Genomic DNA, 22,269 nt, shown 5'->3' on the forward strand with positions numbered 1-22,269 from the left:
TCATAAGTATTAATCAGAATCCTTTTGTACAGCAAGTTTTTAGAGATTATCATTTGCAAAGAGGTAACCAAACAACAAATCTGTTAGCTTTAGCTGCAGCTGGTTGTAATAGAGAATATCCTGCTGATTCTATGTGGCCTACTGCAGATAGACCCAGGTATTCAATTAGGGACTGTATGAGAAAGTTAAAGGAGGAGGTAATGAAAACTGCTATTATGTTGGGGAATGCCAAAGTTTATTATAACACTCCCTTGGGAGTCTCTCACAGAAATTTGATTGTTAAAATGGCTCCCCCTGCTTATAAACACCTATTTCTGACTCTGCTAATTGTAAAAGTAGGGAACTCTCTTTCAGAGCTGCTGGATAAGTTTTCACAGTTAAGTGACTTAGGAGACTGGGGAAAAGATAAATTTCCTTGAGAGAGATGAGTAAATGGCCAGCAGATGCAATGTCAGAATAGAGTGACAAGAAATGTTTACTACTGTATTGAGAGCAGGGGTAGATTTTAGAAGAATAGATGGTATTCCAACTAATGAGCTATACAAATGTACCAAGATAACAGACTTAATAGTAGACAGAATAGAGAAGTAATAACTGCAACTACAAATCCTACAGATCTTGAACCCTTGTATCCAAATGAGTCATGCTTTCAGGGAGACTAGGAAATAGGCCAAGCCCTAGCTCATATTAAAGAAATACACACAGACAGAATTAGAGACCCCATATTAATCTGACTATATATTGGAAAAATGGATCAAATACTATAACTAGGGCATTGATAGACACTGGGGCAGAGGCCAGTTTGATTTATGGAAACCCTGACAAATTTAAGCATTATCACAGGACTAGGAAGGGCTAAAATATCAGCCATCACGATGAAAATTGGACAATTGCCTAAGAAAGAATATACCATGGTCATTGTACCCATTCCTGAATACATCATTGGAATAGATATATTGAAAGGTATGACTCTGAATTTACTTGAGGGGAGATACCAATGTGCAGTAAGGAATTTAGGAATTAATACAGTTTTAGTGGGAAAAATAAAGATGGACCCAATCACTTTATCTGAAACTTCTAAAGTAATTACTTTGAAGCAGTATCATGTGCCAGGTAGGCAAGATGAAATTGCCAATACTATAAAGGAATGTGTTGAAACAGGAGTGTTAGTCCCTACAACCACTCAATAGAATAATCCTGTATGGCCAGTACAAAGTCAGATGGAACATGGAAAATGACAGTGGATTATAGACAAATGAATAAAGTGACTCCTCCCTTGTATGCTGCTGTTCCAGAGGCTGTTACCTTAATAGAAAGGATCCAGAAATATGATGGGATTTGGTAAGCAGTTATTGATTTGGCCAATGCTTTCTGTATGATCCCAATAGATTCCAAACCATGGGACCGGTTTGCTTTCACATGGCAGGGCTGAAAATATACTTTTACCTGATTGCCATAAGGATAGATGCACAGCCCAACTATTTGTCATAGTTGTCAATTAGAAAAGGAACAAACTGTTCCTTGGGTAGTAACTGGGGAAATAGTAAGGGAAAAGTTCCTTGCTGTATGATAAAATGGGCCTGCTGGTTGTGGGAATTGGTTGTTTGTTTATGGGATCTGTTTATCTGGTGTCTGAATAAATATTTTACCTCTTCTACCTTCTATATGGAGAGTCTCTCATATTTTGCATTACAGAACTCATAGGCATATTTACAATTATCATCAATGTTGTGTTTGTTGCCTTGCTGATGGCAAAAAATTGGAAAGTGAGGGAATGCCCATCAATTGGGGACTGACTTAACAAGTTGTGGTATATGAATGGAATGGAATACTATTGTGTTATAAGAAATGATGAGCAGGTTAACTTCAGAAAAAAAACCTGGAAAGACTTACATGAACTAATACAATGAGCAGAGCCAGGAGAACACTGTATATAGTAATTGCAATACTGCATGATGATCAACTATGATAGACTTAGGTATTCTCAGACATACAATGATCCAAGACAATTCCAAAGGACTTAGGATGGAAATTGCTGTTCACATCCAGAGAAAGAACTGATGAAGTCTGAATGCAGACTGAAGCAAACTGATTTCACTTTTGTGGTTTGTTCCTTTGGGTCTGTTTCTTCTTTTACAGGATGACAAATATGGAAATATGTTTTACATGATTGCATTTACATAACCTATATCAGAATGCTTATCATTTTAGGGATGGGGGAAAATTTGGATCTCAAAATTCTTTTTAACATGAATGTTAAAAATTGTCTGTACATGCAATTGGAAAAAATAAAATAGTCTTAAAAGAAATATGGAATTCTGTCCTGGATAATTTGTGTCTTGGGGATTATTAAAGGCTGGGTTATTGAGTTCAGTTATTCCTGATTCTTCCTTCTCTAGTTTGTTCCATTGCTCTATTCTTCTATTTTTTAACCAATATCAAATGATTTTGTTGATTACTACTTTATAATATAGTTGAAGTCTGGAAATGCTATTCTTCCTTAGATTCTGTTTTTTAAAAATTATATCCTAGATCTTATGTTCTAGATCTTCTTTTCTTTCAAATCAAATTTCTTATGATTTTTATCTAGTTCTCTTTTAAAAAAATCCCTTTGCTAATTTTGATGTTATAGCATTAAATCTATAAATTAATTTTGGTAGTATTGTCATTTTTATTACATTGGCATGGCCCAATTTTGAACACTGACTAGTCTTCCAGTTATTCGAGTGATTTCTTTGGGGATCATTTTGTAATTTAATCTATACGTGTATCAAATGCTTTAGCTTAGAAAAAAACTTCAGGAGAGACCACTTTCACCTAGAGATGGATCAGGAAAGGCTTCATACAGCTGAAAGGAGATTCAAAAGCAAGAGATAAAAAACAGAAATGAAGCCAGCCTTGAGACAGGAAGAAGGGAAGCCAGGTTCCCTTTCAAGAGACAAAGAAACAAAGACTATGGAAGTAAGAAGATTGAAGATGGACACCGGTAAGATAAAGAAGAAGGTGGTTGGCCATTTTCTTCTACAAAGGACAGAAGCATGTTCTACTTAAAATGTGTGGAGTACTGGAATGAAGCTGCCTATTGTGGCCAGTTCCAAAACATCATAGAAAAACTAAGCACAATCATCAGAATTGATCAGAACTCTGTCCATGCTTTTGATCTAAGTGGGGAATGAATGATACTGCCCCTTTTCTCTTGGAGTGATTGTATCAAGTATGACTCCAGGGCTCAAGGTAAATGAGGCAGGGACCCAGATGGTATTTTTGTTCCTCTTTCTAGTTGGCATGACAAGTTTCTTCAGGGATGTATGCATCCTGGATTTGAATATGGACTGATTATTCAATTGGAGCCAAGTGTCAGCTCACAGCTGGCTGCAAGAGCAAGCATTACTCTTACTATCTGCCAGGTATCATGCCAAATGCTGGGGCTACACATACAAACAAAATAAAAGAGTCCCTGCTCTCAAGCAGTTTACATTCTAACGGAGGAAGAAAACAATCAAAAGAGAGTTGAAAAGGGCCCACTCAGGAGCATGGTGTTGAAGTCTGGGGACTGCTTAAAAGGTAGCTCTTCAGACAGGTGAGGGGACAGTGACACAGGCTATTAACAGTCCAAACTCTTCAAGAATTTTGTCAGTTCTAATTATTGTTGATGCTGTGACAACTGCAACTTGTTTGTGCTGTACCTTCCGTGGGGGGAGGAAGCTCATCTTATCTAATTCCTGGATAGCACATTAATGCACAGTTGGAGGTGCTCTAAATTGGTGTATCACTTCTGGAAAGCAGTTTGGAACTGTGCCCCAAAAGTCATTAATCTGTGCATACTCTTTGAGCCAGCATCACCACTTCTCGGTCTATAATTCCCTGAAGATATTTAAAAAGATGAAAAGAACCTCTTTATAAAAATCATTTAGAGCAGCTCTTTTTTATAGTGGCAAAGAACTGGAAACTAAGAAGTGGGTGCCCACGACTTAAGGAGTGGCCAAACAAATGATAATATATGATTGTAATGGAATATTATTGTGCCATAAGAAATGACTTACATGATCTGGTGCTGAGTGAGGGGAGCAGAACCAGGAGAACACTATACACAATTACAGACACATGGTACCAGTGATGACTAACTTTGATAGACTTGGCTCTTCTCAGCAAAACAAGGTTCAAAGACAGCTCCAAAAGACTCATGATGGAAAAAGCTATCCGCATTCAGAGAAAGAATTATGGAGTCTGAATAGAGATTGAGGCAAACTATTTGATCTCCTTTTTTCCTTCTTTTTCAGTTTTGTCTCTTCTTTCTCATGATTCATTCCATTAGTTATAATTCTCCTTCAAAACTTGAGTATTGTGTAAATAAGTTTAATGCCAGGGTATATGTAGAACCCATATAGGATTACATGCTGTCTTGGGGGGAAGGGGGGAGGAAAAGGAGGAGGAGAAAATTTAGAACTCAAAAACTTGTGGAACTGAGTGTTGTAAACTAAAAATAAAAAATAAATTTAATAAAAAAAGAAAGGATGAAAAAGGCAGTTTGAACAAAAGCTGGGAAGACTTGTATGAACTGATACTGAGCAAGAACAAGGAGAAGAATTTCCACAACATTAGCAATTTTGTAAAAACAAGCATCTTGTGAGAGACTTAAGGACCCCAATCCACACAATGACTAATTTCAGAGGCCTAATGATGAAGTAGACTGTATATTTGCTGACAGAAGGATGATGGTTTCAAGGTACATAATAGAAAGTGTTTTTTGGACATGACCAATTTGGGAGTTTGTTCTTCTTGACTGTATATGTGATATAATGGCTTTGCTTTTTTTTCTGTGGTGGTAGGGGAATTAGGTGAGAGAAAGAGAAAATAAAATTTAATTTAAGGAAAGAGTTTTTAAAAAAAACAAAAACAAAAAAAGCACATCTTCCTAGCAAAATATCTAAGCTGGTGAAGTTGAGGCCAGAGGATTACTTTTCAGGGATGCCTCTGCACGTGGAGTTCAGACTAATTATCCTCTCAGGCTTCTTCTGGCTCTGAAATTGTAGGGTTTTATTAAAGGAGATTGGGTGGGGTAGGTGTTCATGGATCTATAATGTGGGTCAAAGAATAGCAAGGAAAACAGAAGTTACAAGCAAATCAGAGTTTCCTAAAATATTTGTAATGCAAAGTAGATATGACAGGTTATAAGCAGGAGGAATTAATGGCCTTAAATTTCCTGAGGACCACCTTTTTAAGATAAATTGCTCAAGGAATATAGTAGAAAGTATTCATGTTAGCCAAAAGTCTTTCTTTTAACTTTTTTCCCCCGTCAGACAAGGCCTTTTTTGTTTAACTCAGCAGAACAGTATTGTCAGATCTGTGATGATGGGCAACTTTGACCACCTATACTTGAGACGGAAGAGTCAGATAGGAGCCCAGAAATAGTTAAATTGATTTGGGGGCTGTGATTTCTTAATGCAAAAAATAGAGATGTCAACTAAGGGAAATGCCTTCTTGCATCTGTCTTCTTGGTAATGCAGATAATGGATTTAGTTAAAGATTTCAACGTGAATAGAGGAAGTGATTGCAAGGGAATCACATGGAAGGTATTTAGTGAAGGTAGGATAATCAGATGAAAACAAGCTTTAGAACAGCTCATAAGGTAAGATTGTCCTTAAGTATTCATTTTACCGTTAATATTCTATATGTTAGATTTTTATGCAGCAAACAAGTCAATATACTAACTAAAATAGGAAGTAAACAATGATTTTCTTTCCATATTAATAAAACCAAAAGACATAAGACAATTTGTAGCTAAATTCAATGGCAGTTGACAAGTTCTCCTTGGAAAAGCAAATTAAAAAACTAAAGTTTGTTTTGAAGATGACAAGAAACATAATTTCATGGCTACCTGGTCATTTTGCCTTACAGTGCTCATGAGGGACATCAACAAACAGACCGCCATGAAGATAACTGCAGATTATGCACCAGCCTCTGGGTGGAAAATGAAAAAGGGGAGAAACTCTGTGAAGAATTGGATATGCTTTCTGCTTTTGGTAGGAAGAGAGTCCTAGCAGATATCTGAATAATGGAAGTTTCCTGTTAATACTGTCTCATGCAAGACTGGCACATCTATTTTCACAAGCCCTCATCTATTTAACTTGTCCATCCAGGTAATCTGTAGCATTCTCCCAGTACAAGATTACTTCCATTTCCCCCTCTATTCAACTTCATCTTTATTGATGCTTTTCCCCTTTAATCTCTGGATTTTTTCAAGTGAATATACAAGTCCTTTGCCCCTTTCAGCTGTTTTGTTCCTTTTGACTAAAGTGAGATGGTAACAATGGCTGACATTTATATTGTTACTAATGATAACTTATGTTTCTAGAATGCCTTGAGGCTTCCTTGAAAATAGGAGAAGGAAATAGGGAGGCTTTCAAAGAAGATTTTAAAATAATCTTCATAGTCACATAATAGACTGAGAGGTGTACCTAAAGAAGATTCTTCTGTATTATTTTTTGATCACAGAAAAATTTTTAACTCAATTGGGCAAAACTGTCTATGTTAGAATCCTGCAAGATTCCTTGTCAACTAAAACCACAGGGGCGGAGCCAAGATGGCAGCTGGAAAGCAGGGACTAGTGTGAACTCCCCGCCAAGTCCCTCCAAAAACCTATAAAAAATGGCTCTGAACCAATTCTAGAATTGCAGAACCCACAAAGTGGCAGAGGGACGCAGGGCTCTAGCCCAGGACAGCCTGGAGAGTCTCTGGGTAAGGTCTATCCCATACGGAGCTGGGAGTGGAGGGGAGCAGAGCCCAGCGTGGGCAGCGCAGACCAACCATACCAGGAGCCGGGTGGAGTGTGCCCTAGAGCCCTGAATCAGTGAGCTGCAGCAGTTACCAGACTTCTCAACCCACAAACGCCAAAGACAACAGACAACGTTAGTGGGAAAAGCTGCTGGGGACTGGGATAGAGTTTGCGGTTCAGCCACCGCCCCAGGAGCAGCAGAGGTGGGGCAGCTATAGAACTACAGCTGCAGTTGCTTCCCGCCCCAGGCCCACATGGTGGGAGGAATTAAGTGTTGGATCAGAGCAGAAGTGAAGAGCCTGCTGAAGATCTAAGTCTAGTCCGGGTTGGGGGTTCTTGGGGAAGGAGGAGTGCTGGTGTGGCAGTGCATCTGCCCAAGCTTGGAACATAGAACTCTTTAGTCTACAAGCAGTCATACCCCGCTGAAAAACTCAAGGGTCAAGTAAGTTGGCTGGGAACATGGCCAGGCAGCAAAAACGCACCCAGATTCAGTTTCAGACTCTGAAATCCTTCTTTGGTGACAAAGAAGACCAAAACATACAGACAGAAGAAGTCAACAAAGTCATAGAGCCTACAACAAAAACCTCCAAGAAAAACATGAACTGGTCTCAGGCCATGGAAGAGCTCAAAAAGGATTTGGAAAAGCAAGTTAGAGAAGTAGAGGAAAAATTGGGAAGAGAAATGAGAAGGATGCGAGAAAACCATGAAAAACAAACAGTGACTTGCTAAAGGAGAACCAAAAAAATACTGAAAAATATGCTGAAGAAAACAACACCTTAAAAAATAGACTAACTCAAATGGCAAAAGAGCTCCAAAAAGCCAATGAGGAGAAGAAAGCCTTGAAAGGCAGAATTAGCCAAATGGAAAAGGAGGTCCAAAAGACCACTGAAGAAAATACTACCTTAAAAATTATATTGGAGCAAGTGGAAGCTAGTGACTTGATGAGAAATCAAGATATTATAAAACAGAACCAAAGGAATGAAAAAGTGGAAGACAATGTGAAATATCTCATTGGAAAAACCACTGACCTGAAAAATAGATTCAGGAGAGATAATTTAAAAATTATTGGACTACCTGAAAGCCATGATCAAAAAAAGAGCCTAGATATCATCTTTCAAGAAATTATCAAGGAGAACTGCCCTGATATTCTAGAGCCACAGGGCAAAATAGAAGTTGAAAGAATCCACCGATCGCCTCCTCAAATGGATCCCAAAAAGAAATCTCCTAGGAATATTGTCGCCAAATTCCAGAGCTCCCAGATCAAGGAGAAAATATCACAAGCAGCCAGAAAGAAACAATTTGAGTATTGTGGAAACATAATCAGAATAATCCAAGATCTAGCAGCTTCTACATTAAGAGATTGAAGGGCTTGGAATACGATATTCCAGAGGTCAATGGAGCTAGGATTAAAACCAAGAATCACCTACCCAGCAAAACTGAGTATCATGCTCCAAGGCAAAACATGGATTTTCAACAAAATAGAGGACTTTCAAGTTTTCTCAGTGAAAAGACCAGAGCTGAATAGAAAATTTGACTTTCAAACACAAGAATCAAGAAAAGCATGAAAAGGTAATCAAGAAAAAGAACAAGAAAAAGAAATTGCAAGGGACTTACTAAGGTTGAACTGTTTTGTTTACATTCCTACATGGAAAGATGATGTGTATGATTCATAAGACTTCAGTATTAGGGTAGCTGAGGGGAATATGCGTATATGTATATATGTTTATGTATATATATATATAAGTGAATGTGTATGTACGTATATATCTATGTGTATATATAATATATATGTATGTATATATATATATATATATATATATATATATATATATATATATATATATAGAGAGAGAGAGAGAGAGAGAGAGAGAGAGAGAGAGAGAGCACAGGGTGAGTTGAAGATGAATAAGGGATGAGAGAGGAATATATTGAGAGGGAGATAGAATGGGGTAAATTATCTCTCATAAAAGTGGCAAGAAAAAGCAGTTCTGTAGGAAGAGAGGAGAAGGCAGGTGAGGGGGAATGAGTGAATCTTGCCCTCATCAGATTTGACCTGAAGAGGGAATACCATACATACTTAATTGGGTATCTTACCCCACAGGAAAGAAGGAGGAAGAAGATAAAAAAGGGGGGATGATAGAAGGGAGGGCAGATAGGGGTGGAGGTAATCAAAAACAACACTTTCGAAAAAGGGACAGGGTCAAGGGAGAAAATTCAATAAAGGGGGATAGGTTAGGAAGAAGCAAAATATAGTTAGTCTTTCACAACATGAGTATTGTGGAAGGGTTATACATAACGATACGCATGTGGCCCATGTTGAATTGCTTGACTTCTTAGGGAGGGTGGGTGGGAAGGGAAGAGGGGAGAGAATTTGGAACTCAAAGTTTTAAAAAATAGATGTTCAAAAACAAAAACAAAAAGTTTTTGCATGCAACTAGAAAATAAGATACACAGGCAATGGGGTGTAGAAATTTATCTTGCCCTACAAGAAAGGAAGGGAAAAGGGGATGGAAGGGGAGTGGGGTGACAGAAGGGAGGGCTAACTGGGGAACAGGGCAACCAGAATATACGCCATCTTGGAGTGGGGGGGAAGTAGAAATGGGGAGAAAATTTGTAATTCGAACTCCTGTGAAAATCAATGCTGAAAACTAAATACATTAAATTAAAAAAAAAAACTAAAACCACATATATAACTTTGTTAAAAATATGCTAAGTTCTAAATAAACTGCTGGGACAACTGGAAGGCAGTGTGGAAAACATCAGGCTTAGAACAGCACCTCACAATATAGACTGGAGAGGAGGACAATAAGGGGTAATTCAATTAAGGTCTGTGGGTTTATTAGGAATAAGCATATTAAAAGATTTCCTCCTCCATGCTCCTTCTCTAATTCTTATCATGACATAAACACTCTGGTAGATCCAGCCAAGATCAAAAGGCTTTATAGTCCCAGTGAGAGAATCCACATCGATTGTAATAAGAGATACAGACAGGAGTAAATGGAAGAGAAAATGTATAGTGGGGATGGGGGGAGGAGAAGAGCAGGAGATGGGGAATGTGCCTATGAAGACAAGGGAACACTGTAAAACATAACTGAGGAAGTCTGTGGCCCCAGAACAAAGACAGCCTGGGATGCATTATCCCCTTCATCAACATCAACACCTTTACTGAGCGCTGGGTATGGGGAACCTCAGAGGTGGCTCTTGGATATTTCTGACCCTTGTCCCAAAGAAATGGTCACATAGAATGAGGCCTTTGGTGGACCTCATGCCTCCCCAATCAGCCCCGTTCTCACCCACTATACTGCCTCTCCCAGGACCCAAACCTGCTCTCAAGAGACTGTCACTGGCAGTCCCTGCAAATCTTTCACATTAGCCAGCAATAATCAGGGCCACCATTTCTCTGACACTTAAGGATTTTAAGACTTTCCTCAGAACAACCCACATTTTATGAAAGGAGAAAGCGAGGCCTCAGACAATATAGGACATTTTTGGATGTTGATATGAAGTAAACTCAACCCCTCCCCAAGGAAAGCTCTAACTCTCTATTTCTCTCTGCCCCTGAGACACTTTCTTTTGCTCCCGCTCCCTCCTCTGCCGTGTCCCACCCCAAGGAGAAGTCACTAGAGGTCTTAGCTCTTGTCTTGTCCATTCCTCTCACCTTTCCTTCTGTAAGCAGTCCCAGGTGGTAGGGGACACGGTGAGAGTCTTGAACTGGAAGATGGTTTTCTTTGACTCTGAGATCTTTCCAAAAATCTCCTCCTCCACAGGGTCAGTCACCTTCACATTGGCAGACACCTGCCCATTCATCTCGATAATAAAGAGGAATGTTCCATCCTGGGTCTCTACTGGGGGAGAGAGGCCAATCCTTAGGTAAACTGAACAGTAAACCTGGTTGTGCAACAGGGCCACCGTGGGACAAGGTAAAGGCACCTGGGACCGCAGACTTATGTGAACTTCTCCAGTCACCGTAACTCACAGTTCTATCTCACTCTATGTTGTACAAAGTGCTTTCTGCACAACCAGCATGTGAAATGGGGTGGACAAATATCATTCTCATTTTACAAATGAAGAAACAGAGACTCTCCAGCCAGACATCTAGTAAGTGGAAGAACCAGGGCTCAAACCCAAGTCTCTGCTTTGTTCCACAACTCTGCATTGCCTCCCCAATTTACCACATCTTCTTTTGAGGGTGGCTGGACAGAACGTTCTGGACATAACTGATAGAAGATGGCATGTGCCCACACATTCAGTCCTAGGAAAGCTGTGTATTCTGACCAGGCCCGCAGAGCCCATTTCCCCTTCATAGTCCATCTCAGTAGTCTTCTTCAACTCTTTCTCTAACCCACTAACCCTGGCCACCTCCTCACCTGCCCAGGGGATTATACCTGGTACTGGGGAGCTCGGATCCAGAATGTCCTTGAGAGTCAAATTGAGGCAAACATACTGCGACCTCCAAAACAAGGAGCTCTTCATCTTCTTCCGAAGCAGGGAGTAGGGACTGAAGCGGGTAGAGCTGTTGAGGCTGTCCACAGGGACCAGCTCCCCATTTCTGCTCAGTTCTTCAACCACAGTTTTGGTAGCCCATTCAAATGCAGAGGCCATGGTTCTTAGGAAGGACAAGGGAGGAGAAGGGACAGAAGCTCATTATTCTCTTTGACTCCTCACTCCTGAAGGCATTTAGTAGTCAGATTAATGCTTTGCACATAAGCCATCAGACAGCCAGTCAATCAAAAAAAAACATTTATATTGCACCTACTATGTGCTAAGCACTAGGCATGCAACAAAAGTCAAAAGGACAGTCCCTGTCCTTGAAGAATTCACAACCTAATGGGAGAGATAATATGCAAACAACTATATATATATATACACACACACACACACACACACACACACACATATATATACACATACATACACACACACACACATATATATGTATACATACATATACATGATAAATTGGAAATAATCAACAGAGGGAAGGTATTAGGAGGAAGACAAATTATGCAAAATTTTCCAGGAAAAAGTAGAATTTTTGCAGAGACTTGTAACTGGAAAACCCAAGATGAGGAGATGAGGAAGGAGAACATTCAAAGCACAGAGGACAGCCAGAGAGAACGTCCTCAGCCATCAGAGAGTACAGGTCAAGGGGAAAAGCATAAGAAAACGAGAAAGATAGAATAGGGCTGGGTTATGAAGGGCTTTAAATGCCAAAGCAGAGCAGCCTTGTTGTACCTGTTGATGCCGGTGTGCATATGGCGTTGGGCAGACTCCTCTCCCTACCTCTCTTCAGAGAGAGATTTTGGGGGCTGCTTTCCAATTTGACCAAAATGGGAACTACTTAGCTTTTATACTTATCATATGTGTTTTTCTTGCTCCATTTCCAGGAAAGGAGGAAATCAGATGACAATGTGAGAGTCAACTGATAGGTGGTCAAAACCACATACTTTCTTGGCTGGGCCCCCTCCATTTCCTCTCATTTCTCATCCCTCACTCCTCCCCACTGAGTTCTACATTTATTTGGCAAGGTAGGGAAATAGCAAGGAGAGACAATCCTTCACTCATTATTTATTTCTCGAACACCTGCTGCGTAGAAAGGCTTGTGCTGGGTACCTTTCCTCCAGGAAGTCAAGGTGAGGAAATCCCTGCAAACAGTATGGATAGAAGCACTTGTGGATGAACCCCAGCTTTCCAGCCATGTCAGCAATGGAATCAAAGCTGAGTTTCCTCCTGCTGTTGTTTCATTCTGCTTCCCCTAGACCCTAGCCAAACCGAACTGCCTTCTGTCCTCCAAATACAGCCTTCTGTTCTCCCCTAAAGAATTCAGCAATCATTAGTTTGGTGCCTGCCCAATCACTGTTGGATGTGGAACACTGGGCCAGATTCTGGGGGAGATACAGAAGACTTGCCCTGTCCTGGAGCTGGAGCAGGGAAGCTAGAAGTCCAGGTTGCTATAGTGCAAAATATATAGTGAATTACAAAAGAAAGGACTAGGGAAGGTCCATAGCAAGGGGAAGGTTGCTACCAAGATCAAGGGACTGAGGAGACAATATTTGAGTTGGACTTTAAATGTGAGCTCACCTTATAAAAATGGAGAGAGGATACCGGCTGCAGAGAGAATAAGGCATAGAAGCATAGGAAGGTCCTGTGTTTTGAGAAGTTGTGGAAATAAAAGGGAGAACTTGTTGAAGAATGTATCACAATGATAGAATTTCTGAGCTGGAAGGGACCTCAGATCTACTGCCAACCAGGAGGCTACTCTATACCAGGCACTGTGGCAAGCACTGGCATTCAGGGTTCTGGCTTAAAGGAGGGTCAAATGGGCATCAGTTCTCAACCATCTGTAGAGTTAGGCCTTTCTGAGTCCAGTGAACATTTCAAATTTTTTCTAGCCCAACCATACACTCCATCTATTCCCCGTGCTCTCTGGGAGCTCCTTTTTACTCTCAGTTCGCTTAGGAAATTGTCCTTTCCTAGTCTCTCTCCCATCTTAGAATTTCAGAATGTTCCAGCATTTTGTATGTACAACAATGTCACAACTTTCAATTACACTAAAATAAGGGTCATTTCATCATATGGGAGGAGGTTGGGAGGGTCATTGCATCATATGGTTGGGAGGAGTTAGAAGACCTAGGTTTGAATCCTGGCTCTATTACTTCCTACCTGGAAAATTCCTAGAACATATTATTAAAGGGATGGTTAGTAAATATCTGGATAAGCACAAAGAGCCAGCATGGCCACATGAAGAACAGTTCATGCCAGACTCATTTCATTTTCTTTTCTAACAGAAATACTAGAGTGGTAGATCAGAGAATGGCGCAGGGATACCTCACCTCTTAGACACTGGGGAAGCAGTCAATCAACGAACCTGTGTTAGTCCGTACTATTGTGCCAAGCACAATTCATTTAACAAAGTCTCTCCTGTGTTTTTTATGGACCAGATGGAATGATATATTCTAGTTGTTGGTTGTTGTTTTTCAGTTATTTCAGTTGTGTCCGATTCTTCCTGACAGCATGTGGGATTTTCTTGGCCAAAAATCCTGGAATGGTTCACTATTTTCTTCTCCAACTCACTTTACAGATGAGGGTTAAGTGACTTGCCCAGGGTCACACAGCTGTTAAATATCTGAGGCCAGATTTGAACTCGAGGAGATGAGTCTTCCTGACTTCAGGTCTGGCACCCCATCCACTACGTCACCTACCTATGCTAGCAAGAGGACAGCAAGGTTAAGAACTGGACTTAATGCTGGACCCAAAGAGCATTTGGTGAAAGTGTCTTTAGTGGAAAGTGTCAGGGATTTAGGCTTGATCCTGTCCTGTTTTAACAATTTTGATCAATGACTTGATTAAAGGGTAGGTGGCATCTGTTTTCCACTTAGCATTTGATAGAAAGCTAGGGATGGGACTGGGAAATACCATACATATGGGGTAACAGTCAGGTTCCACAAAGATCCTGACAGATTAGAAAATTTATCTCCATTCGATGGTAAGTTCCTGGAGGGCTGAGACTGTTTGTTGCCTTTGTTTGTATCTTCAGAGACTTAGCCTAGTACACAGTAAGCACTTAATAAATGCTGATTGATTGGTGGAATCAAGAAAGATAACACTGAAGACAAATGTAATGCATTGCTCTTGAAATCTGAAAATTAATTTGACAAGTACGTGATAGCAAAGCTAAGTGTAGAGACAGTTCACTTGAAAAAGATCTTGGGATTATAGTGGACTAAAAGTTCAATCACCACCAACAGCATGATATAGAAACAAGAACAAAAAGCTCATGGGAGCTTTGGGCTGCTTTAGGAGGGAGTGGGCTCCTCCTCACTGGAGGTCTTCAAGCAAAGGCTGATGATCACTTGTTTGGTTTGTTGTTGAGAGGATTAACATCTCTGGCTGGTTTTTTTTTTTTTGCTGTCATTTCCACTGCATTTACTATCTAATCCTTTACTGTCCAGAATGAGTCAGCATGCTAACTTCTTTGGAAATTCCCTTTTGCAGCTGTTCATGTAAATTTTTCCAGGTTTATCTGAAATCATCCTGTGCTAAGTATTTTATGAATATCATCTCTTTTAATCCTCATAAAAACCCTGGGAGGTAGGGGCTATTATTATCCCAATTTTAGAGATGAGAACACTGAGGCAAACCGAGGTGAAGTGACTTGTCCAGGGCCACACAGAGCTAAGTGAATATCTGAGGCAGGATTTAAACTCAGGTCTCCCAAGGTCAGCACTCTGTTCATTCTGCCACTGATCTAGGCTGGTCTTTGGGGGAGAAAAAAAGACAGATAATTCATCACAGAGCCAGTATGTGCCAATGTCTTTGAACTGTGGCTTCTGGAACTGAACACAACACTCCAGATGGATTCTGGAAATTAAAGTAATCTCTAAGCCTCATCTTCCTCAGTTCAAATCTGACCTCAAACACTTACTAGCTGTATGACCCTGGGCAAGTGACTTAACCCAGTTTGCCTCAGTTTCCTCTTCTGTCAAATTAGCCAGAGAAGGAAATGGCAAACCACTCTGGTAGCTCTGCCAAGAAAACCCCAAGTGGGATTAAAAAGAGTCAGAGAGAATGGAAACAACTGAACAACAAAGTTCCTTTGAGTTCAAAATCTGTGATCCTATCAGCCCTCTTACTTTATAGAAGAAGAAAGTAGGACCCAGAGAAGAAAAATACCCCAGGTCACACAAGTGAGTGATAGAGCTCTCCAGCCTTCCACTCCCATGTTCTCTCCACCAAAGCTTGTTGCAGAAGTCTTCTCTGTCCCAAGTTTCATATTCATTGGCTACAACCTGAGTTATCTCCTTTATGACATCCCTCTCCCTCTCTTCCTTCCTTCTCCTGTCCCTTCCCCAACCCCCAACCATATATCACCCCATTCATAGCCCTTCAAAAAGTGTGTGAGTTCCTCAGGAATGTTAGCTGCCTTGTTCTCAGCTCTGGTCAAAGATTTGGTGGGAGTGAAAATCAAAATGACAGGCTGGGGCTAGATGAATGGCAAAAAATGGCAGGCAATTGCAGCTTATCAATGTTCATATGAATCTTTGAATTTCAAAATATTTTTATAGACATTTTCTCCATTCAGCCTCACAACTAGCCTGGAAGACAACAACAGCTTGGGATTAAGTTTACTCTGAACAAGGAACTGGGACAACTAGGTGAATAGAGCACCAGGCTTGGAGTCAGGAGGATCTGAGTTCAATTCCAGCTTCAGACACTTAATAGCTGTGTGACCCTGGCCAAGTCACTTTACCCTGTTTGCCTTAGCTTCCTCATCTGTAAAATGAGCTGGGGAAAGAAAATGGCAAACCACCCCAGTATCTTTGCCAAGAAAATCCCAAATGGGGTCAAGAAGAGTCAGACACAAATGAACAACAAGTACAAGGCATTATGTTAGGTACTGAAGTTGCAGAAACAAGAATTAAACATCACCTACCCTCAAGGAATTTTGTATTTTCCTGGAGCAGATACAACAGACCTGTGATAAAGCGATTTGAGGAGAGAAGAAACAAAGATGTTATGAAGAATTCTTTCATCTGGGGCAAAAAGAATTAGCAGGGTTTGCAGGGGCCATTGTGGGGGAAGCTGCACAGAGGACAGTCAAACCTTGAGCATCATTGGGTTAATAGAGGTGGCAGCTCTGCCTTCTCTAAAAAGTTTTGGAGGGAAAAGGAAGGCCTGGTGGCCCACAGAGGAGGATGTACTACTACTGGAACCAGGTTTTAGATGTTTTTGACCGTGAAGTGAGGAGAAAGATAGCTGTCATATAGAGGAAGTGTTCCCCATCCAAGAAGAAGCTCACTCCTGATGCTGGGGCTCTGGGACCTAGCTCCATTTACCCTCTGCTGATGGTGGCTTTGGGTGAGAGCACTAACACTCCTGATGGCATGAGGGAAGGAAGGCTTCATGGAGGAGGTGGCCCCTGAGCTGAACCTAAAGGAAAAGACAGATTTTATGAAGGTGGAATCAAGGAAAACTGCTTCGAAGGCATGGGTGGGGAGGGGTGGCTTTTGAGAATCAAGGGAGTTAAGAGATGGAAAGATGAATTCTAAGAAGAGCCAGGAATTCAGTTTGGCTGGGATGCAGTGTATGAAGTGGATAATGTGAATTAGGGGACTGGGCATGTTTGCTATTCCTCCAACACAACATTCCATCTCCCAAGTCTATCCCTTTTCATTGTCTGTCCCACCATTCTGAAATGTTCACCCTCTTTACTTCTGCCTCGTGGCTTCCCTGGCCTGCTTCAAGACTCAGCCCACATCCCACTATCTACAAGAGGCCTCTCCCTCTTCCAACTTCCCTCAATTTCCCCCTTTCCTTCCCCAGTACTTTCCATCTGAGGTTACCTTCCGTTTATACTGTATACATTCTTCATGTTCATACTCATTTGCATACTGTTCCATGATGATTTCCCACAGAGCAGAGACTTTTTTTTAAACTTTTCTTTCTCTACCTCTTAGTGCAGTGCCTGGAACACAGTAGACCCTTAATAAATGCCAGTTGCCTAATTGCCTGAGATAAGTGTGGAAAGGTAAATCGTTAGATTGTAGAGGGTCAAAAATGTCAGACTGAGGAGTTTATTTTATCCCAGAGGCAATAAGGGAGAGGTGAAAAGGGGAACCTCTGGTACAAAGATATGGAAGCCATCATCCCTCTCAGCTGAGCTGCAGCTCTATGTCACCCCCCTTCTTCAGATCTGCAGTCTTTCCCCCAGAAGCACCAGAAGCAAAGACCTTCCTCCTCCTTGGTCTCCCAGTCTTCAAGATATGAAGAACGTCTCCATTCGTTTTCCATTTGCCTTTCCTAAAGTGACAATGACCAGTGGTATAGGCGTCTTACTTTTACACTTGATCCTCTTTCTTCCCTTGATGGCCCTTCCGCCCTTATCTTCTTCATTCTTTCCCCTGCCTCTCTCCAGAGGGAGGGGGTCAGAATCCTCTGGGGACCTCAGGAGCAGAGGGCACTTATGTAAGATGGCCCTAGGCATAGGTCCTGCCTGCCAATACAGGGAAGGCTGGGACCCTGGGTTTGGCTCCCCTTTCCCTCCTGTAGACTGCTCCCAGCATGAGCCAATCACAGGGGCACAAACATGAGAGCAAGCTCGAGTTCCCTCTGCCTGATCTCCTAGCTCTTTATAGACAGACTCTTCTGATGCACTGACTGATGGTATTTAGATGTGTTTGATTTCTCTGCTGATGTGCCTTACCTAGTGAGCTGTAGGCTCTTGGAGGATGCGGACTCCATCTCATTCCTTTTCGCCCCCTGCCCTCTACTCCAGCACTAAGCATGTTCCCCATCCTCTGTAAAATGAGAAGAATACTTGTATTCCCCATCTCATGGGGTTATTGTGAGGAGAGGTTTTGTACCTTCTTTTCCATTTTGCCAGTTCTACTGTTAAGGAGTTGTTTTCTTCAGTGGATTTTTGTCCTTCTTTTTCAAGCTGTCCATTCTCTCTTGCATACCTCTCATTTCTTTTCTCAATTTCTCTTCTAGCTCTCTTATTTAACTTTTAAAATCCTTCTTGAGGGGCAGCTAGGTGGTGTCGTGAGTAGAGCACCAGCCCTGGAGTCAGGAGGACCTGAGTTCAAATCTGGCCTCAGACACTTGACATACTTACTAGCTGTGTGACCTTGAGCAAGTCACTTAACCCCAATTGCCCTGCCTTCCCCCTTCCAAGAAGGCTTTTTAGGCTTGAGACCAATTCATATTCCCCACTAATGTTTTGCATGTAGGCATTATAACATTGTTGTCCTGAGTTTGTTTTGATCTCCCTGTCACCCTAGAAGCTCTCTATGGTCAAGGTTCTTTTTCACTTCTTGATTACATTTTTGCCTATTTTGTGCCTTCTAAAGTTGAGCTCTGCTCCTAGGACACAGGGGCCACTGTACCAAGCTTCTTGTTCTGGGAGCAAGGGTCTAGTCACTGGCTTTGTGCACTGGAGTCCCAGGTGTTGGCACTCGCTCACTGCCGCTTGGGTGGCCTGGCCTAGTCTCACCTGTTGTTGCCTGGTTTCTTTTATTTTACTATGTCAAATGCTTTCCCACAATCAACAAATAAGCTCAGTGGAATTTATATCCTCTCCATTTTTCCCTTAATTATAAAATGATAAAGATGTAATCTATTCTTGAACATCACTTACGAGAGCCTGCTTGCTTTCTAATACTACCCTCATTGCATATTCCCTTTGTTTGCATTTGGATGACTTTCATAACTATTTTATTAATTATTGACTTACTCTGGCAGCCATTTTTAGTTGAAATAACTTAATTCTGAACTATTTAAGTAAATAACTAAAAATAAAAATGGGATGTAGAGACAATCGATAACATCTATAACAACTAAAATAATTTCATTCAGTTCAAACAATGAAAATTTTCTTTTCTTTTTAAAAACAAATTTTGAAATCTTTTATTTTTACATTACTGAAATTTTTCCCTCTACCTCTTGCCCTCCCCATCCCATATGAACTTAGACCTTTTTTTTTTAATAAATAGAAAAAGAGGAAGAAGCGGAAAGAATCAGTGAAACCAATCAACACATTGAGAAATTCTGACAATATATGCAATTTTCCACACATTTGGACACCACCTACCACCCCTGCAAAGGAGTAGGGGGAGTTATCTTCTCAGAGCTCTTCTTTGGGGCCAGATTTGTTCTTTGTAATTTTGCAACATTCATTTTTGATTGTGGTAGTAGTTCTTTCCATTTACCAATCAATGTGAGTTAAATACCATAACAGGGAAACAAAAAAAAAACCCGGACAGTGACTTAATAATCAAACATCTAACTCACTTGTAAGGATCATGGAGCAGGAGCAGAGAGCTGCCTGCATGTAGAGCTTTGTTTTCCCAGAAACAGAAACTTTGGACAGGAGCCCCTGGAACCAACTGTCAAGCAGGAGAAGGAAGAACTTAAAGTGGAACAGTCCCCATGAGCTGAGACAAGGAGTAGGAGCAGAGAGTTGCCTGTGTGTGAATCCAGGCAAGAGCTTGGAGCTGTTGGCCCACAGAGGAAGAGACATAGGACTTGAAAGTCAACCTCAGGTCAAGATGAAAAGAGGACTTTATATGGACACTTAGTATTGACTGAGGAGATTGTAACTTTCTGTGACCTAGGGGTGGATGATGTTTGTATTTTATGCCACCCCTTAAAGATGATATGTTGTACTAGGGAAGACCCTGGCCTGGGACACCCTGCTTGTGTAAACAACTATTTTGGGGAATGCTACTGAATGATATTTTGCTTAAGGATGTTGCTATGAATGTTATGGTTTAGTTTATAAAACAATGATATATGCTGTGTGGATATTCTGAGAAATGCTATAAGATATACTGAATGATTTGTTTTATTTAAGACTATATGGCTACCTTACTAATAAGTTATTACGTGATGGGATCGCAAAGTATAGTGCCTCTATTTGTTCCAGTATCCACGGCCATTTAGATTGTGTAGGCCAAGGATCTTGGAAGGGGTGGAATGTAAGGGCAAGCAAAGTGGGACTTTTCATTGTTTTTTCTTTTGGAGTGCTTCTCAGTACTAAGGCAATCAAGTGCCTTTGAGTGAATCTTACCTTCATATTGTAGGAAGGCCCATACTCTTTTGCTAATTAGGTCATGAGAGGTGTGAAGCCCTTGAGAGGCATCAAACCCCAAGGCCCTAAGCAGGGTATATATGCTCTGAGGTTAGCATTTTGCTTGGGGCCCACTCACTGGAAGAGTGTAGTATGATTTGACCAGATGAGACTCTGGGTAGCTGCTAAGGAGCCCCTTGGCTTTGAAAACCCAGATGTTGGTGCTTCTTTCTGGTGACTGTGTATGTATTGCTATGGTCAGACAGATAGAAGCTTGTCTGTTGATTTGTGTTATTTTGCTCTGTTTATAATTTCTGCTTATAATTTCTGTTTGTATTTGCTCTGAAGTTCAGGGTTCTGACTTTTTCCCCTGAACTAAGTGAATGATATATGTATGTTCAATTAAAGTGAGATTGAAACCCCTTAAAGTTGCTTTCTTTAGAAAAGCAGATCAAAGAATCTGCACTGGCAGCCCTCCTGTGTGCTCTTTTTATTGGTCTTATGCCCCTACAGCAGCTGCTAGCAACATTGTTATTACATCACTTACTAGAGAGGGATAGCTGTCAACTATCACATCAGGTTAGAAGAGAAAGTCATTTGTGAAATCTTACAAAGAAGGAGGATAGATAACTATAAACATTATTATCTCATAAAGCAGAGGGAATCAGGGCAGACTAAAACAACTTTAAGGAAAGGGTGTTAAGATAGCCAATTCAGCAGTCATTCCAAGGACATTCAAGGATGAAAATGAAAGAGCTAGAAATAGAAGAAAAACGAAAAAATAGTTTTAACAAATAGCTTTCATCAAGGACAATGAAACCCCCACTCTTGACTCTGACACTGAAGCTCTGTTTGTTTGTAAAACAATTAGAAATACACTAGAACCTTGGTTTACAAATTTAATTCATTCCAAGATTCTGTTTGTCCATGAGAACATCGGGGATTTCAACGTTGGGAGTGCTGTCTCTTCTGCTACTTTCACTAAAAGTAAGACTAACACTACTGCCTTCACTTATTTTTCGTTTTTTACAATCACTTTCATGTTTTGACTCACTGGTTTTTTTTTCAAGTCCAAATGTGATGTTCACACTGCAAGTTTTTGTTCGTCCTGCAAGACAAATTTTACTAAAAATTTTTCCTCATACAGCAAAGCATATGTAAACCAGGTTACTCGTAAACCGAGGTTCCACTGTAACAAGAAAAACAGCAAGACATCCAGATCGAACCCAGTGTTTACAGAAGATATCCATGCTGGAAACGAGAATTTTGAGGGCCCCGGGGACCAAGATACAAGTTATCTGGCTGTTGTTTTTGTTCTGTTTTGATTTTTGATACGTTATTTAAAGGAAGAGAACGTACTAAAAGCATGAGAAGGGGGGAATCAGTCTTCATTAACACGTTAGGCTTTAGCACCTCAGCCTCTAAGTTAAGAGTCAGGAGACAGTTGTATGAGAGACCTTAGAAACCTGCTGTCTGTCCTTAAACTAGGCAGACTGATGGAGAAAAGCGCCTGGGAGAAATAGTCTTGAGCTAAATAAAAAGGAAATGGTGTAGGTGCATTGTAGACTACTGCACTAATGAAGTTAGAGAATGAATGTGAGGAAGACACCCCGCCCCCCAATTTGTTCTGCGTACAATCATTTTGTACACCGTTGTTCGTGTGCTGTTGGCCCACTCGGCCTCTGAACTATTTGAGAGCAGGAACTTTGTTTTTCCTTTTTTCTTGTTCCTAAGCACTGAGTATGATACATTTCGATGACTGGCCCAGTGACTGAAGTCTTTCGACATTTTGTAGCTAACACTGTAGCATTTTGACCACCCTTTTCATATCCTTTCCACTCCTTCCATGACTCGCTCCCTTCATTTCCCAATCACACATTTCCTTGATGAGAGCTTTTGCAACACTTCTTGCCCTCAATTCCTCATC

At 40.9% G+C, this 22,269-nt stretch overlaps 1 protein-coding gene across 1 annotated transcript in view; it reads right to left on the reverse strand.

The window, feature by feature from the left end:
* The window catches only part of LOC118833794 (gasdermin-D-like), a 31,778-nt gene extending 20,401 nt beyond the window's left edge, over window positions 1–11,377 (reverse strand). The window contains exons 1-2 of the mRNA XM_036741197.1: window positions 11,161–11,377; window positions 10,434–10,620 (exon numbers count right to left, since the gene is read on the reverse strand). Of these exons, the coding sequence (XP_036597092.1) occupies window positions 10,434–10,620; window positions 11,161–11,377 (404 nt within the window). The remainder of the gene's footprint in view (window positions 1–10,433; window positions 10,621–11,160) is intronic.
* Between the last annotated feature and the right edge of the window lie 10,892 nt (window positions 11,378–22,269).

Source organism: Trichosurus vulpecula, chromosome 1, assembly GCF_011100635.1.
Source record: "Trichosurus vulpecula isolate mTriVul1 chromosome 1, mTriVul1.pri, whole genome shotgun sequence".
Lineage (NCBI taxonomy): Eukaryota > Metazoa > Chordata > Mammalia > Diprotodontia > Phalangeridae > Trichosurus > Trichosurus vulpecula.